At 44.2% G+C, this 18,434-nt stretch overlaps 1 protein-coding gene across 1 annotated transcript in view; it reads left to right on the top strand.

Moving 5' to 3' along the window:
* The window catches only part of COL4A1 (collagen type IV alpha 1 chain), a 147,037-nt gene that overhangs the window by 69,460 nt on the left and 59,143 nt on the right, over nt 1-18,434 (top strand). Inside the window, exons 3-4 of the mRNA XM_023621826.2 lie at nt 17,890-17,979; nt 18,080-18,124. Coding sequence (XP_023477594.2) covers nt 17,890-17,979; nt 18,080-18,124 — 135 coding nt within the window. The remainder of the gene's footprint in view (nt 1-17,889; nt 17,980-18,079; nt 18,125-18,434) is intronic.

Genomic DNA, 18,434 nt, shown 5'->3' with positions numbered 1-18,434 from the left:
GAAAATCTGTTTTCTTCCTTCTAAGATGTGAAATATTTACTTAAAATGCAGAAGAACGTGCTAGTTACTATAAAATTTTATAAGGCTTATTTAGTAGAATTAGGTTCAGTGTCTTTGGAATTACGTCTAATGTTTTTGAGACTGATTGGGTATCTGTTTTTATAGTGTTTTTTGAGCATTCCCGAAAGGCAGTAGTGTCTAGCTCATCCTTTCCCAAAACGTGATTCTCAGACCATCTTGAGGACGTTAGTGAATGTTTCCTTTGGGGTGGGATATGGAAGAGCGATCCAAGGACAGATCAGTTTGGGGAAAACTGAGTTATGTTATGGTTAAATGGACATTTGCTGTACCCACTCTAGCACGTCTCTGAACCTTTCATAAGCTTCTGACTTTCAAGGGCTGGCATGTCATGTACCGTTCCCCAAACTTGATCGCAGACCCCTTTTATTGCTCAAATCAGGAACAGCCTTTAGGAAGGAACGTTTTGTTGAGTAAAAGCCTTGATTCTAGTGTGAGTTCCACCCACTAGCTGAGTGTGTTTCGTCGAGTCATTGTGACCAAGTCGCCCTAAGAAAAAGGGAAATGACCTTTGACATGCAATTTCCCAGTGTTGCTACAACAATCAAGTAAAAGGTATTGTGCCTCAGAGCACTTAGGAATTTTAAAATGTCATATAGGTCTCCATGTCATTTTAGCAGTAGCTGAATTTTAAAGTTGTGATGCTATGAGGAAAGAGTTTGCTTGCTGGTCCAGTTCTGGATGGATTCCTAGACATCAGGATGTGGGCACAGACCGTCCAGCTGAGGCTTCTCAATTCAGAAACGAGGAGTAGAAGACTGTGGAAACTGACTTGTTCCACCCATGACAGAAGCCCTCCCAGGACCTAAATTCAGGAGATGTCAGGATGCTTTTAGAATCACAGCGCTGTTGTCAGGAAGCATGTTTGTAGCTTTTGGATGCTTTTGGTGGAGGAAAACTGAGATGTGCTTACTTGGGAGGTCTGTCTGGAAATATCATCCAATTTCTAGTCAACGTTGTGATTTTAGCATCCGTTTCCAGAATCATTATCTCTTACAATCTGAGGGAAACCAACTCTCCCTTCATTCGGTTCCCTAACGCTTCAAATACCTCTGCAGGTTTTTGTTGTGGGCTGCTTTTCCTGAGATACGTATCATTACAAGTCTTGTCCAAACTCCGCTCCTCCCCCAGCCAACTTGCCTTGTTCTAGATATTTTTAAAGGGGAACCTCTGAGAAGTATGGCTTTATTTTGCCATATAATGGGTTCCAACACCCCCAGGGTCTACTTTAATCACTTGGGGGGCCACTGATGTTCGCTGCAGCATCTCTGATGGTGTGTTCCTTCTCCTTCTGTTAGCTGGTTATGTGGGTTAACACACACTCTCCCCTTTCCTTTTTTTGTGGGTGTCTTGCAATGCCAAGATTTTTTCCAGATGTCTCCTATTTCCTATTTCCACATACTGCACATGAATCATCATCTGGCAGAGTCCTCATGAGAATCAGAACGGGTTCCCACATTTACCTACTTTTGCCTTTTTGATAGTTCTTTGAAAACAAAGGATTTTTAAAAATATTTGCTTGCATCCAAGGGTAAAATATCAACAGTGTACCATGGGGAGTCCACTAACAACAGATCCAAGTTGAGTGGGTTTGTCTTACTCTGCTCGCAAGCCCACAGTGGACGCCGCTGAAAGGCACACTGTTCCATTCCACGGGAGGGTCAGAGGGCTCTGCTTCCCCCGGCTTCCATCTCGTCTTCCTATTTCTCTCCATTACATAAAATTGGCCCCTTCGCCAGGTGCTTCTGAGACGTGTTAAACTTATGATAGGTTACAGTTGTAGAAAAATCAACGTTTTTTATTTGCACCTGTATTTGGAACACACCTCATCCAGTGTCTTGAATGGAATAGCGTGTCCCCGTGACCCATGACTTCTGCAGCCCAGAACACCTCATGCGAGTGCACGCTGTCATCAGTGATGTAGAGCCCGGCCAGTCTTCGTCTTGACTGAATGGAAAAAAATCATTTTTTGTAAATATGATCCCAACAAAACATTGGCTGGCAGCAATACAGCTTTCTTTTAGAAGGAGCAAAATGAGATTGTATGTTTTAATTCAAGATCTAAGACAACGTAAAATGAACCCTGACAAATGAAAACTGTGCAGTTGGATATCCCTCCTGTTTGTTGGTGGAATACCAGGAGTGTTCAAAATATGTTTCCAGACAGCACGTAATGATGCGAGATAATTGTGTGGTGTGGGCGTGGAGGGCTGCGCCCGCAAAAATGATATTAACAGAACCCTCAGCCTTGTGAAGTGGCTCAGCACAATGTGCCATTAAACAAAGGAAGAATTAGTCAGAGGTAACAAGAAACCCAGATGACCGTGGGGAAGTGGTGCCCTTTGTCTTATTTTCCCTTGGGCAAGTCCATTAGAAATGTTCAGGGTACCCTTGAGTGCCATACCGGCGGTGGCTTAGCCTGCCCCCACTAGTTAACCATGTAGCTTTATAGAAGCACAATGCTTATCTGGCCCCAATTCAGTTGATTCTGGATTTTTTTTCACGTGAGAATCTGATCTGAAGAGTTAATGATGATTCTCAGCTGATCACTAACATGCTGTCATGAAATCATTCCCCGTTTATGGTCCTTCTGCGGGGGTTCTCCTTTGTTACAGTGAGACTGTGCCAGCCTTCGTGCTTACAGCCCAACCTGCAAAGACATGAAAGATGCTTTTGATAATGAATGATAGATATGAATCTCTTAGACATGTCTTGTTGGATCCCAGGATTTGTCCAAAGAATTTTTCATGGACGTCCCCTTGTAGGTCTTGAGGACCACACGTTAGTTCACTGATTCTAGGTGAGAAATCCATTGCTTTAATTTGATGTGAATTCTGAGGTCTCTAGTATCTGGCTAAATGCTTGATTTTGAAATGGTTTTCCCTAGAAGATTGGTAAAGGAATTAAATCTATCCACGCAGATCCAGTGAACTACTTAGGTCCACCATCCTGCCGGTCCGAGTCCTGCTTCATTCCTCGGGTCTTACTGTGCCTCTGCTCTGCAGTGGCCATGTGCCCATAGATTTAGGCGGTGGTTAGCAAGATAGGATGACACCTGTCCCCGGGATCTTGCAGTCTCATGGAGAGGAAACCACTAAACGAGTCATGGCACCAGTGAACCCCGGACGGAACAGTTTGCTCTGAGCTCTGAGGGAGAAAGATGGTAGAGCCGTACGGGAGCCCGTGGGGACCAGAGTGGAGCTGGCCTCGTGGGTCAGGGAGAGGAAAACCAGACTCTTCACTAGCGGGCACCTGAAATTCCGGCAGCACCCGCAGGTGTTAGGCCCCCAGCTCTGTTTCCCTATTTTTCGTCATCGTTACCCTGAATTGGGGTGGAACAGTGGACACTTGGGGAAACTGCCATGGACAGTTGTTCCCCTCACCGCCAACTCGTCTTCTCACTTCCACGCAGGAGACCCCAACTCATGCAAGGGCATATTTTCGTGAAAGTGGAGTTGTTTGGCAAAAAAGCAGAATGTGTGTCTTTCTGTAAGCCCTCGGGAGCTACTATTTTCTTGAGCTGGGCCTCTCCTCTCCAGTCTGATCACTATTTCCTGGGCGAGTGTGGGAGGTCCCTCGATGAGTCCTGTTCCAGACTGTCTGTTTCCTAATCCAGGAGGCCCTGGAATGATGTATTTTCTTCCAGATTGGAATGTAGCCCCTCTCCTCCTGGTTCACGGCATTTCATAAACTGCTGCAGCAATGCTCCAGCGTTGCTGACATTCTGCCTCTCCCCGGTAAGGAGTGGCAGCACCAGCCGATCAGTGTCTCGATCCGAATACAGAGGCCCACGGTGAAGGGCAGCTCGCCTCATCAATTCTGGACCACAAAGGCCGAACCCTGGGATCCTCAATCTTGGGAGGGCCCACGGGGCGACCTGGCTTCCCCTGGGTGTGGAATACACAGCTCTTTGCAAGAGATGGTGAGCTGACAGCTAGTTGAATGCCTTGCCTGCCAGGGTGGAAGTAATATATGGCTGGGGGAAAAACTTCCAGCAAAAGCTGGTAGTAGCATTCTAAAGTATGGTGTGGAGTCACGAAGTAGAGAAGCCTTTTCGTTTTTTTATGGACATTAGATTGCTGATCTCTGCCAAAGAATTTGGTTCTTCAGGCCCTTGTGGGTCCAGGGCTGTGAGGACAGGAGCTGAAGCCCACACCTCAGGGTGGAAGGCCGCCACTGCCTCAAAGGGGTGTTTGGCCTCCACAGCGATTCTGAAGACACGACGACAATGCCTTTAGTGTCCACCTGGGGGGTGCGGGAGATTTCACATGCTTTGTTGAAGCATCCGGTTTTCCTTTCGCTCCGCTCCCATGCACTGGTGCGCCAATTTTACTTTCTGCTGCCTCATGGCACACCTCTAGTGCCACACATTCTCTGGGGCCTGCCTGCCCGCTTTCCTCCTATCTCATGGGTGAGCACGCACACGTGCACACATGCACATGCACACTTTTTTTCCAGACCCCCTCGCCCTCTCCCCTGCTGTCTGCTTGCAACACTCCCTGCCCACTGGCTCTGAGTGTGGTGGGTCTTTTCCTTCTTTCTGGATCGGCAGTTTTGGAGGAGGCTGCTCAGGGACTCGTTGTGCTGTGGGGAGTGGGCAGGGAGAACAAGGGGACCAAGTTGAGAGGGTGAAATGCCCGCAGGGTGGCGGTCAGCAGCCACTTGAAGGTGAGAAGCATCGTGGGCCGTGGCCTAGGTCGGGGGACCTCCAGAGCCGGGTGAGCATCAGAGGGGAGCCCAGGAGCCCGAGAGTTTCCATGAGGATGGGGTGTATCTTACACTGCTCCTCGGGACGGAGGACACGTCTCACCCACACGGCCCTGTCTGGATGAGGATGCGTGGCAGCTGTGGTTATTACGTGTCCTCATGGTTGGGTGTGCATTTCTCAATCGGAAGAAAGTCTAGTCATTTTGATTTAAAGTTGAAAATCGCCGGTAGGCAGGACTTGGAATCTGAGCTCTGAAAACCCTTCCGAATCGAAGCACCTACGGTCCCGTGATGGCAGGTCTTCCCTGCAAAGGCCTGAGCGGGCTTCAGCGCTGTGCGTTCCTGACCTTTCTGGAGTAGAACGTCCTTTTACTGAAAGGGACTTTGGTATGCAGTAGATGTCAGAAGGCTCCGTTGATCTGGAGGGAGGAAGGTCAGGCCCGTAATGGGCTATTACTTTACAAGTAGACATTTCCTCAGTGTCGAATACTTTCCCGATGATGTGAGCTCAGAAAAGGGAACATGACTCAGCAGCATGCAGCTAACGTGCCTTCGCCATTTGTCTTTCAAGCCTGCTGATGTGAAAATTCAGGTTTCTTGAGTCCCATTTGCCATCTGGTTTTTCTCCCCTTTTTCTCTTTTGAAGGATCACACCATCCCTCTGCTGAAGTCCTCACAGCTGAGAAACGTTCTCGTGCTTTCCTTGCAGTCTTTGTTCCATTTGCTAGTCTGTTCAGTTCTCCCTATTTTATGTCTGAAGTCTTCCTTGGGGCCGGGAGGTTGGCGCTGGTATTAAATAACTTTACTTAAATCGTGTCGGACTTTATAAAACGCTGCTCTGATGGCTGCCTGAGCCTAGTGACAACAGATCAGGTGTCACCTCTGTGGTCTTACTACTGGGTGAGCACCAGGAACTGAAAGAGAGGCAGAAATAGATTGTAATTATAAGGACGTTAGTGGGGAGTAACCTTGTGTTTCCTTTATATCTCACTTACTTGCGTTTGTGAAGTTATATTCTTAACCCAAGTGTGTATCCTGCAAATATTTAAAGTCAAAGTTCCCCAACTTGGGAGCTGTTCACACTCTGGGGACACAGTCCCTTCAGGGCTCTTCTTCCTTGGGACACACACAGTGTAATATGTAGTGAGGTGGGTGTCTGCGTGGTATGAATTTAAGAACTCTCTGTCAAAGGATGCTTCAAACAAGGTAAGCCACTCAGTGAGTATAGTTTAAAATTCCATTTTTTAAAAGGAATCTGCTCCACTCAGTGACAGATAAGAATATATCCAAGTCATTTTCCATCCTGTCAGATATTTTGTTCCTGACACAGGCACCCATCTCCTGAGGCGTTTCCTGTGTTCGATCACATTATCAAGCATGAGTTCTAGAAGAATGTGGGTAATCTTATTTCAGAAGCAAATCGTTTGTCATCTCCTCAGCAATTATGACATTCAGTGGTGACTGTTCAGATTGTAGGGGGCAGTGTCTCTTTCCTTATTTATGCCACATCACGTTTTCCTGGCATCCGATACCCCTTCCGTGGGTGACTTTAGTTGGGTGTACCCCAGTGGCCTCAGGGGCTAGTGTGGCTCCGCGCTTCCACAGTATATTTTGGGACCTGGGAGCGGGGTGAGCCCCGGGTTCGGTCATCCCCAGAGCAGAACTCTGTGTGGCTCTTCATAAGCCCCGATATAGGGCTGGCTCCCTGTCATTGCCATAGCTGTTATTCTAAAATTCTGGACCCAAATAATCAACTGCAGTATTTTTACACAGAATGTCAAACAGCTGTTCGATGATTATTTTTCATGTTTCTTCACAGAAGGTGCTGATTCTCCCCATGGAGAAGTACCGAGTTTGGAAACCTATTTCTTCTCTCAAGAATGCCTGGTGGGGCTCCCATTGGTTTGGAATTCCCGTGGGAGCTCAGAAATTTTACAAAATTAGCAGTTTTCTATCTGGGGCGGGAGACAAGAGAAGTTCATTTCAGGATACTTGACTGATCGGCCTCCGCTGGCCAAAGAGGAATTGCCTCGGTCATTGTGGGTCATCGTGACGGATGCAGCAGGTCCCCAGAGTGGGAGCGGGGAGGGCGCGTCGGCAGCAGGTGTGGCCTGACCTTTCTCTGCAGATTGTCCCTTCTTCGCTCCCCCCTCTCTGTCTTTGTCTCTAACACACTTACACATTGGGTCATCTATCCTCTAATTGATTTTTGTTTTTTTGAGGAAGATTAGCTCTGAGCTAACATCTGCTGCCAATCTTCCTCTTTTTTGCTGAGGAAGATTGGCCCTGAGTGAACATCCATGCTCATCTTCTTCTGCTTTATATGTGGGATGCCTGCCTCAGCATGGCTTGGTAAGTGGTGGCATGTCTGCACCTGGGATCTGGAGTGGCAAACCCTGGGCCACCGAAGCAGAGCATGCGAACTTAACCATTACACCACCAGGCTGGCCCCTCTAATTGATTTTTTAAAAATTTAAATACAGAATACATGGGAAAATGTCACACATTTTTAAACTCTACGATCCGTAATCTATTCTTTTATGAGAATGTTAATATCTCCTAATTTACAAACTGTAGTGCAGTTTGTCTGGGTCTGCATCTTAGCTCCTATCCAAAAAGCAAAATATTTTAGTCTATTGGCATTAAGTAATTAAGAATAAAAAAGCGAGAATATCTTATAAAGTGAACCTTTAAAACCTCTACAAAATAGAGTAAAAGTGGCATTAAATAAGATCCTACTAATTTAATTTTTTAAATTATTTGGCCACACCTTGGATTAAAATATATCCCCACATTATTTTTTGAAAATAGACTTGCCAATTTTGTGAATAATATTGAGGTAAAAAGAATCTACCTGTTAAGGGAAAGCTATGTTTAAGTATTTAAGAAGTAGCTATTTATTGTGTTAATTATGCATCATTATTTTGTGTTGATTCTGCAAATATGTGCTTTTCTTATCTATTCAGTTTTAAAATCAAAATCTTGACCAAAAAAATCCCTTTAACAGCTTGCTTAATTTCTTTCCTTGAGTGACTGTATATTTTTTTAAAGTATTAATGGTGTTTACTGAAAAAAGTTAAAATTCAGTTATTAATTCAGAGCGATCTTACCACAGCATTTTCAAATTAGTGAGGTTAAGCTAATAGTGGGTTTTGTAAAACCTCAAGCTTTACCTGCATTCGCCTGTGTTATATGGGCGTGTTTAAACCGCCTTGGAGCTGTTCTTATCTTTTAGATTCTAAGCGTGATTAATGAAGTCTTGAAATTATGGCAACATCCTGGGGAAAATGTTATTATCGATACGATACAGCCAAGTTACTTGGTTGGAGGGAAAGGAAGTAATTTGGGGATATCAGACAAAGAGGAGGGTCCTGGGGCCTCCTGTGAGTGGACAAGCTGGTGAGGTGGTGGCCTTATGAAGGCTCAGCCTGGGAGAATACACGGAACGTTCTGGGCTTGAAAAGAATTAATGTCAGAAGTATTCATTAAGAAAAAAAAACCTTGTGCATAAGATAAAGGAGAAATTTCTTAAAACTGTCATGTTTTTAAAATACCCAAGAAATTCTTATGTCCAATTTAGCCACAAAAACAAGAATGAGATAATTCATGGGTTATGACTGGAGGGAAGGGAAAAAAGACAACCTTGCGTTTTCATTGTCTCTTAAAATATTTCGTGGCTCTATAGGAAAGGCAGTTGGCTTCATGGACGTAGAAATCTTCAGAGTAAATGCAAAATACATGTGTTCAAATAAACTAAAGTCAGAACAGCTTAGTTCGTAATCATTTGTCTAGTGTTTCATGCCATGCAAAGTAACTGAACACTCCATCAAATCTGATGCCTTAAAAGGATCGTGTCAGGGAACTGAGACGGCTGGCGTTGTCCCATTTCACAGAGGGCAGCACTGGTTTTTCGAGAGTTTTGGTTCCTAGGTCAGGCTTCTTTCCCCATTATGTGGCGGTGTCAACTCAGTCACTAAAATGAGAACATAGAAAGTAAGATTCCCAGAAACTCCATTCACCAGTCCTGAGCAGAGAGGCCTGTGTTTGCAGTCAAGCCTGAAAACAGGATTCCTAAACCCACACCCTCTTGGTAGGTTTATATTATTTCCTTGGAATCTTGAACATTTTCTGTTTCCTGATTCACTCTTGAAAATGTTTGGTGAGCGCCTACCACGTGCTGTCTGTGCTGCGTGCTGGGGACCCGGGAATGCTCCAGCATGGTACCTGTAAAACCCAATTTTGACAGATAATTGCATTTAACACATTTTTTAAGCGAAAAAAAAATAAAGAAAAAAATTTTCCTATTTGCCAGTTGTTACTTTCTTTCAAAGTTAAACCTGAAGCAGGGGCCAGCCCACTGGTGCAGTGGTTAAGTTTACACGTTCTGCTTTGGCAGCCCCGGGCTTGCCAGTTTGGATCCTGGGTGTGGACCCACTTGGCAAGCCATGCTGTGGTGGGCATCCCACATGTAAAGTAGAGGAAGATGGGCATGGGTGTTGGCTCAGGGCCACTCTTCCTCAGCAAAAAAAGAGGGGGATTGGCAGCAGATGTTAGCTCCTGGCTAATATTCCTCAAAAAGAAAAAAAACCCTGAGGCGTATTTTGCATGCTTTTTGTAGTATTAATTATAGTTATTACTGTCAAGATATTCCTTTTGCATTTTTCATCTTTACTGTTAGCACGGAGCCCCCACCCCCCCAAAATAAAGTCCATGACCTAGATCGTGGCCCTTCCTGACTTTTATGTGTCCTAATTTTGCTCAGGATGCACGCACTTCCAGGACCTGCCACACACCCACATGCATTTTCAAGTTCAAGTTAACAACATCCCCCGCTATGGTGTCGGGAAAACCCTTCCAGGGCTGTTCAGGTCTTGTGCACTGACTGGTATTTCTCAAACTTGCTGCTAAGGCAGAATACATCTCTTTAAATCTCAGGGTTGTTGGTTTGGAGATGGTGAAAAGAGAGCAAAGTGTGTTTTTGAGAAAAAGATCTATTTTTTCTTGTCCAAACTCAGAAAGCAGCTAACCTCTTGTGGTTTTGTCGTCAGTTTTTCATTTTCTTGCGATCTCTCTCCTTCCCCCAAATCTTTAAGTCATGACATAGAATTTTGATAAGTCTCATGGAACTTTAAAAAAAAGGAAAGCCACGTGTGTTGGTGAATTTTACACGCAGGTTCGAAGCAGCTCTTGGGCACTGTTGTCTCCTTTCCATGTTCGAGACCACTTTGTGAGCATTCATCCAGGTGGGCTCTGTTTCCAGCGGGGTAGTTTGTTCAGCTCTGTGCATATTAGACAAGGCCCCCCTGCTGGGCTAATGCCGAGCCGCAGCTGGATTTTGCCCCCTACTCACTGCAGTGTGCAATATGCACAACGTTCCAGGGCCACAGTGAGTAAGGTTCCAAGCTGAAGTATTAGTTCCTTTTATGTCTTTGCTGTTTTTCTGCTTTAAAAGACGTTTTTCAAGTCTGTATGTGAGAAGCAGAATGTAAGATAATAGGTTTAGGCAGATGCGTTCACAATCTTGGTTTTCATGAGAGCCACATGTTGATAAATTAAGTTTTTAGCACGAGAGATTATGTTATCATCTTTTCTGGAAGCCATTAAAAATTGGATGGATTTTTTTTTCTTTCCAAATGGCGAAAGTCAGGAGAATGGATTTACCTTAAGTATATGTTTCCTATAAACTTGTAGTAGAAGGGACCAAAGAAAAGCCTTTAAATAAATTTTCCTGGCAGTGGGCTATTTAATAACAGTTTCTTAGGGACCCCCCTGCTATCATATTTGTACTTGTTTTATGCATGTTTTGTGGGATTTAAATTTTTTTCAGTGTATACTGTTTGTATACTATCATTCAAAAAACTGAATTTATTTTTTTTCTGTATTATTGTTAGATTCAAATATTCTCACTTTATAAAATGGATGGAAAAAAGCAATCTGAAAAAATATCCACAATTCACATTATTTGTAGGGTGACAGCATTTACCTGTCATTTAATAGCCTTGACATTGAGATTACTAGTTTTATATTTAATTTCAATTATGTTTTTACTTCTGATTAAAGTTCTTTTTTTCCCTTAGAATTATTTTAGGCTTTACCAAACTGATTTCTGTCAGCTGTGCCCATGCTAATATCTTCCACAGCACTGAATATTTAATCAGTGATCAGAATCCACTGGGAAGTTTTAATTTGAAAAAATTGTAGTCCCATCGCGCCCTCTAGTGGCAAGAGGCCAGAGCCAGTAGGGGCTCTCCTTACCAAGCCGTTCCAGAAGCCCCCTCACCCTTTACAGCCTGTTCATCTAACAGGAGCAATTAGAGATGGGATAGTTTTCTTCAAATCACCTTGTGTCGAGGAGTTTTCTCCCAAGGAGGGCATGTGTAGCTGGGATTCCATGGGTGTGTCCGAGGTGCTAGGTGATGGCAGGGGTGGGTGTGAACACAGATATTTCAGGCAGACGCAACCATCTCTAGGTGGGCTGGGCGTTGCCTGGCTTGGAGTTACCACTTGGGCTGGGGAGGCAATCCGGAGCCAGGCCGTCGGCTGCATCAGAGAAGAAAACGGATGTGGTAAAGGATGACTGGGTGGGGCATCTACAGGAAGACCCACCGAGAACTCTGAACCTTCACAATGAAATTTGAATGTATCAATAGAGCATGAAGCCCAGAAATACAGACGTTTCCCAGAGGAAAAAAAAAACTGCATTTGGTTGCATGCAGTTTGATGGGAAAATGGACATCAGCTATCGATCAAAGATGAACTGTATCAGGAAACATACACAAGATTTGATTGAATGCACCCACAAGACTTTGGAAAAACATTATCACAATATTTTCCTAACTTCTAATTTGGGAGGCTGACTGCTTCAGGGGAGTGACTTAAAATATTTATACTTAAAAATGTTTTAAACAGATTACTGGTTTGGAATAAGAATTGACGAAAGCGTCTTAGACTGGTTTTTCAGAAAGAGCACAAAAGACAAATTACTGAAGAAAACATTTGCTGCTAAAGACGCTGGCTACTGCTTCCAACTTTGAAGTGTGTCCTCCATCAGTGGTCTCGGCTCTGATTAGGGAGAAGTGTCTGGAACTTTTATAAGTCCTGAGGACCTTTGGAAAATTTTAAGTTCTTTTTGCTGCCAACAATTTGTCAGCGCTTGTTTGCCTATCGCTTTAGAAAGTTTTTACTGGATCACTGAAGTCGGACAGTTTGTTTGCTTTTCGATGGCTTTAAGGGAAGAGTTTTAAATTGTTTATATTAAGACGGCACTTAAGCCTCTTTTGAGTTATTCTTGTGTTGAATGATAGTTCTTTAGAAAGTATTTTGTAAGGAACTCTTTATAATTTTTTTTCTCACAAGCTGATGTGCAAAGTGGGTTTTCATAGATCAGAAAGTGTCTACGGTTTTATTTCTTTGCGAATCTTAATGAATTAGAAATACTCCCTGTGCCTCTGCTCTGTCACTGTCCCTCTGCTCTGTCATGTCCCTCTGCTGGTTTTGTGTTATGTACGATTTGAGCGTGTAGCTCTACCAACCAACTTCACAGCAATGCTGAAATTCCTAGAGTCGTTGCAGAATTCATCATGGGCTCAAATAATGTTTTGATATTCGGATTTATCCGACAGAGATATCCTTGAACACGGACACTTGGAGAAAGTTCTGTCTTAAGAGCTGCATGTGTGGGCAGTCTGAAGCTCATGAACCTCAGCTGGGCGTAGGTGGACCCTATCCACGAGTTGGATCTTGTCCGTGGGCTTTGGGACTCCCCACGCAAGAAGGCTGAGGCAAAGGAGCAGCGTGAAAGCTGCAGTCCGGGCCTGGCCTCCGCTTCACTTGTGCCTGTCCTCTTCTTCTCACAAACCTGGTCTGCCGTAGCTTCAGAAGCCTCGGGAGCAGGTCGCTAGCCGGACCCCGTCATGAACGGACAGCTGAGGTCCCTGTGGCGCGAGGCTCAGTGGGACCGCTTGCCCAAACCACCCTGCAGTTCAGAAGAGGCCGGGTGGGTTCAGAACTTTCTAGAAAGAGAGTGCATCTCATAGTATGTGAAGGTCTGGATCAGGGGCCCTTTTTCTTTTTTCTTTTTAATGCTTTTCTGATTCTTCTCATCCTTTGAATTTTAAAGCTAGGGAATGTCCTCATTTCCAGGAACAATCTCTAGAAGGCTCATCTTTTCTCCCCCCCTCCAATATATAACTGCTAAAGCTCCTCCCATATACCCACATATTTGATAGAGAGCTTTGGGAAGAAGATGAAGATGTAGCCATGCTTTTTGTGCTTGATTATTTTACTCTTTCCTGCTTTATTATTAAAAGGTTAAATGCAAGAAACAACAGTCATGCCAGAACAGTTAAATAAAACAAGCTTCATTGTTACATTTAATTCTTTAAGAAACATAGTATACTTTAACATATGCGTATTCTTTGAAGAATCCGGTTTTGCATCTCATAGTGCAAAGGAAGATCAGAATTCTTGTCTTCCTCTGTGGAAACGGGACCTTTTAGGGCTCTTGTGTCTTTCCTCTCCCCTCCTCTCCTCTGCAGCACTGGCAATATTTCTGTCATAATGTCAAGCTTTGTGGTGTGGATGGAGCTCCCAGTGGGGCCTTGTCACAGAGCTTTTCCATGACCCCGTGACTCTGATGCTGGTCTTCCCACCGCTTTCCCAGCAGCATCGGTATTCAGGAAATGGTCCTGCAGATGTCTGATTGTTGCTGGGCTCCAGGAATTGGACTTGTGGAATTTTTGGCTGAGTCCCGCAGTCACCCATTGACTGCGACCCGTCATTTGAAATCGTTTCCCCATCACTGAATGCTTGGTGAGCTCTGGCTCCACATGGAAATGCTTTCATTCCTCAGTCATCTGCAGCCTTGCTTGGACATTGAACTCTCAAGGTCCCAGATGACAGAAGGAAACAGCTGATCCAGTGTCGTGTCCTGACCACAGCTTTGTCCCCTGTTGGTTCTTCGGCTGGTGCTGCATAGCCAGTCTCTCATGGTGCCCATAGGGCTCCAGGCTGGGGAGGGGAGACCTGGCGTCCCATCCTGCCCAGTAACCGTATTTTGCTACGTTTTAAAGTTTTTAGGATGCGTAGGTAGGATCCAACTTCATGCTAAGTGTCATGTTGTACAGCTCATCCTCCATTCACCAACTCTGAGTTCAAAGATTGTGCCAAACCCTGTGAATGAACAAAACAATATCCCTGCCTTTAAAGTATTTAATTCTAAGAGGTGGAAACCCAGCTGCAGAATCTTTCCAAGTAACATCGCTTGTTGGCTTTGTTCTGCTTTCTGATGCATGAACCAGGCCGTACCCCTCACAGCCAGGCCCCCTGTGAGAAGGACGCCCAGTGCTCTGGCCACAGTTTTGCTTGTGCTTCAGTCCATGGTAAAGGTCCGTGATCATGTTACTTTACATGTGAAAAATTAAATTAAAAGTTGGACTGAAAGATTGGGATCCCATGTTGACCATTGAAACAGGCATAGTAAGGTTTTTGATGATTGCTTATTCTAGATATATTTTGTATTAACTTTAATTTTTGTTGTTGGTAATTGTATTATCCTCCAAAGTTAGAAGCTTCACGCTCTTTCACCTGCAGCCATCCTGGGAGCTGCGTTTGGATTCGGATTTCTGGCTTAGATATGCAGGGGTTGTATTCTAGCATTCGATATGCATCATGAACTTGTTTCCATAAGCATTTTAAGACAAAAGGAAATAATTGGATACTAGGACTTTTTATTCCCATATTTTGTGATTTTTTAAGTATGGCCTTGCTTTAGATAATACATTATGCAAAAATTTTAGGTTGCTCCATGCATGAAACTTTATTTCATGCCTAATTGAGAATGGCTAATTTTGATGCCAAGATTATTCCCCATGGCTGTATTCTTTTATCTTTCTCAATGAAGGCATTTTGTTCTTCTTACTCAAATTTTGAGTTTCATCTTTGAGGATACAGTGGCAATCTCTTCTGTTGTTGGTATATAAACTTTCTTTTTTTTTGATTACTACAATGCATTGAGCTGATGTTCAGGAATAAAACTGTTGAATTAACTACATCAAAATGTTTTGTGTAATCGTTTACAAGCTTCTCTTTTCTTTCCTCCATTCGAAATTGTCATTGCTGTGATAACAGCGGTGTGGGTTTCATTTCTGTCTGGCATGAATTGTGTGGCCGCCATGTCCTGGAGTCCATGCCTTTAGCACATTGTGGGAAATTGATGACTGTGGGGTCCTATTTCTCAGTTATTTTAACTGTGCACATGGTGCCGTGAACTCCAGCTTATGGGTGGTCACGACTGTAGTATTGCTGTTGCAGCTGCAAAGTCTGGCTTAGGAACTACCAGCACAAAGAACCTTTGCACAATTTGTCCAGCTCCTCGCTCTTCCTAGAACCCCAAGTGGAGACTTGCTGAAAGCTCAGAGGAATAATTTGGCCCGCATACAGCATGTGCTGTTTGCCAGCTAATTGTATAGCTGTTTGAATGCTTATCCTGTCTGCTCGCTGTGCTCGGGTGCCCATAATAACCTTGGACAGGGTACGGGATATTTAGATTATTCATGTGTACTTTTGTCTGAACAAAAGATTAGGAAAGTTAAAAAAATATGTGGGAGACGGCAAGAACCATGCTGACGGAGGAGTCACTTCCTTTTTAGCTACTTAATTTCAAAACTCTTGGGATATACGGATTGCTTAAGTGTTCCGGTGACATTTGGGAAAGAATGTGTTCTTTTGGTGAAAGCCAAGACTGGGAATTCAGATTTCTGAATTCTGTTCCCAGAGACATGCAGGGGTCGCGGAGCGACATGTGACAAGTCAGTTATCGGAATCCTCATTTCCCTATCTGTGAAATGGACATAAAAGGGGCTAACTTAATGTGGGTGAATTGTTTAATATTTTGCTGGGAACCAGCTTGCTCTAGTGACCTAGAAAAAACATGGACTGTGGTGTAGGCTGACCTCATTTCTATTTTTGGCTTTGGTGCTGACTCAGTGAGAAACTTGTAGAAATCAGCTAATCTGGCTCTGGGCCTCCATGCGTTCCATGATTAAAATGGGAGTTATAAAATCTCTTGTGCGCTGGTCTCAGAGTGATACTGCCAATATTAACCAAATGCTACAAATACTCCACCAAATGTAGGAGGCAGCTTTTACGTTGACATGCCTTTCCCATTTCCTTCCTATCGCATGTTAGGTTGTTTGGGGATGCACAATTCAGTGTTCATTAATTCTTTTAGCCAGCTGTTTGAAGTTCAATTCTATTGTATTTTGGGTAGAATTTTCCCATATCTGAATAAAAGGGAAGAGGTTGATAGGATGACAGTGTGCAATATGTCCCTCTCTCAGTATTTTCTGCAGTTGTGTCCCATTGTTATTATTTTAGGTTAAGAATGAATATATTTAAGTGGCTTTACATTCGAACCATTCTTGGTCTGAGAATGTTTTTCTTTCCCAGTTATCACAAGCTTCAGCGGGGAGGAGTCAGCGTTCTGTGTCAAATCCTAGGCTGAGGGCTCTGGGGATTTTAGCATCTGTTCTTTCTGGTAGATTCTCTGGATGCCACTGGTCCAAAGGGGTGTGCCAAACTGTAGGGCCTAGTTCTCTTTACTCCATTTACCATTTTATCATAGTCTCAGAGTTTGGGATAATCTCCTCCACGTTTGTTCCCATGCTGTTTTCTGGACTCCTGACTTACACTTCCAGTTAAACCCACAATCTTTGGAGGCCCAGTAGCTGGCCTTCCAAGTTCAGAACCACATTTCTGCATTTCTCAAGTGCAACAGGCGATTAATTCACCACAAGTGCCAGGACTGGCTCTGTGGTTTGGAAAGAAGGACAACTGTGACAGTTCCTGCTCTGTCTCCTTGCATTTATGCAACAGTGAAAAACTTTTAAGGAACTCCTGGTAATGTGCTATTTTGGGGGTAAATGTTTATGTTATGTAACGTATAGCTTGTCAGTTTATTTTTACGTTGAACTAATGTAACTGTGAGAAAAGTACTGGGCATCTCCAAAGGGCCTTCCGCTTTTTAAAATCAGCTAATGCTGGTTAACCTGCCCAATTTGTATTGTAAGACCACATGGAAGTCCACAGACTGTAAAGAAAAAGAGATTTTTTTTATTTCTTATCATGAATATGGGTGATTTTATATTGGCAATCTAAAGATGGCAATCTTCCTGAAACAGCGCTTAATCAGGTCACTGGCTGGTTGACGGCTGTAGAAGAAATCCTGTCTCCAGCATCAGAGCTAATGCCTCGTTCCTCCAGGTTCTTGTCCCAGTTGTGTTTCTTGCTGTTAAAGTTTCTTGTGCTCACGGGGCCTAGCTATCTCTCCATCCTCGTTACCGCCTGCTCGCCGTCCTCTGGCCCAAATTGCGTTCTCCCTTCTCTTCATACGTTTGTTTTGCATTCATCCTTCAAGGGCCAGCTTAAGGCTCAGAGTCACACAAAGTCCTTCTGATCGTTCTTTTTCCTTTTTGAATGTATTACAGCCTTATTTGTGTACCCTGAATAATACTTATGTTCCTTATTTCTTTTTGCTCCGTGAGATCAGGGCCCAGAATTAAACTTTGATCCTACCTTTGCAAAAAACACTTTTTATTTAAAGACACCGTACGAAAGTCCCTCATCAGACTGTTAGTTGCACAGAGAAGTCTCAGCATCTTGTGTGGAAACACAGGCTGTGAGCCTGGCCCACAACCTCCTGAAGGCATCCAGAGGGAAAACTTGATGGTGGTCTGCTCACAAAGTCGCAGCACTGTGTCTGCTGAGAACAGGATTCTGCTAATTGAATAAACTTAAAAGCAGCTCAGTGAAAAAAATCACCAACTATCCGTTATTTTGTTTATCAACATATTATTTATCAGTTAGAATATAGTGTATAGAAAGTATTGCACCGGGTATCGTCTATGAGCACTGCTGTCCTCGAAGAGCTTGAAGAATCATCGAGAAAAGCCAGCTGGAATAGGAATTCGTTTGCAGCATCTCTTTTCGGGTGCTCCCTGTGGACTTGTGCAGTGTGGGGTGAGGCTTGGAGAGGTCGGCACTGATTCGTTCCCTTGCTTTCTTTCAACCTGCCTTTTGTCTGACTTGCTCCTTCCTCCTCTACAGGGTGAAAGAGGCCTCCCAGGGTTACAAGGTGTCATTGGGTTTCCGGGAATGCAAGGACCTGAGGGGCCACAGGGACCACCAGGACAAAAGGTGAGCCTGGCTGTGTGATGGGGGTGGGGTATGTGGGGTTCAGCTGATCTGTATTCTTGTTATAACGAGTGGTCGTAATGACATTTCTCTGCTGTTCCAGGGTGACACTGGAGAACCAGGACTGCCAGGAACAAAAGGGACGAGAGTGAGTACGATCGTCACTTCACTTGGTTGCGATGTGGGTGACATGTGACTCAGCAGAGCCTGCAGAGTGAGGCCCCTCAACACCCCCTATCCCACCTCCAGACAGTCGTGAGGGGGCTTGCCTCCCTTCCTGTCGTTTCTCCTTGTCCTCTGCACTCCTGTGAGTCCTTGGGGCAGAGAGGGAGGAAACATTGGAACTGTCTGGGATGGAGAAGATCCGATTTCAGTGAGAAACAGCTTGATTTTCTTCCCCCAGTGAACTGATTTATCCCATAAACTCTTCTTGCCAACTGGGTGAGATTTTAGTGTGC

This window comes from Equus caballus, chromosome 17, assembly GCF_041296265.1.
Source record: "Equus caballus isolate H_3958 breed thoroughbred chromosome 17, TB-T2T, whole genome shotgun sequence".
NCBI classification, from domain to species: Eukaryota; Metazoa; Chordata; class Mammalia; order Perissodactyla; family Equidae; genus Equus; species Equus caballus.
This window is presented reverse-complemented; position numbering and strand designations above follow the sequence as displayed.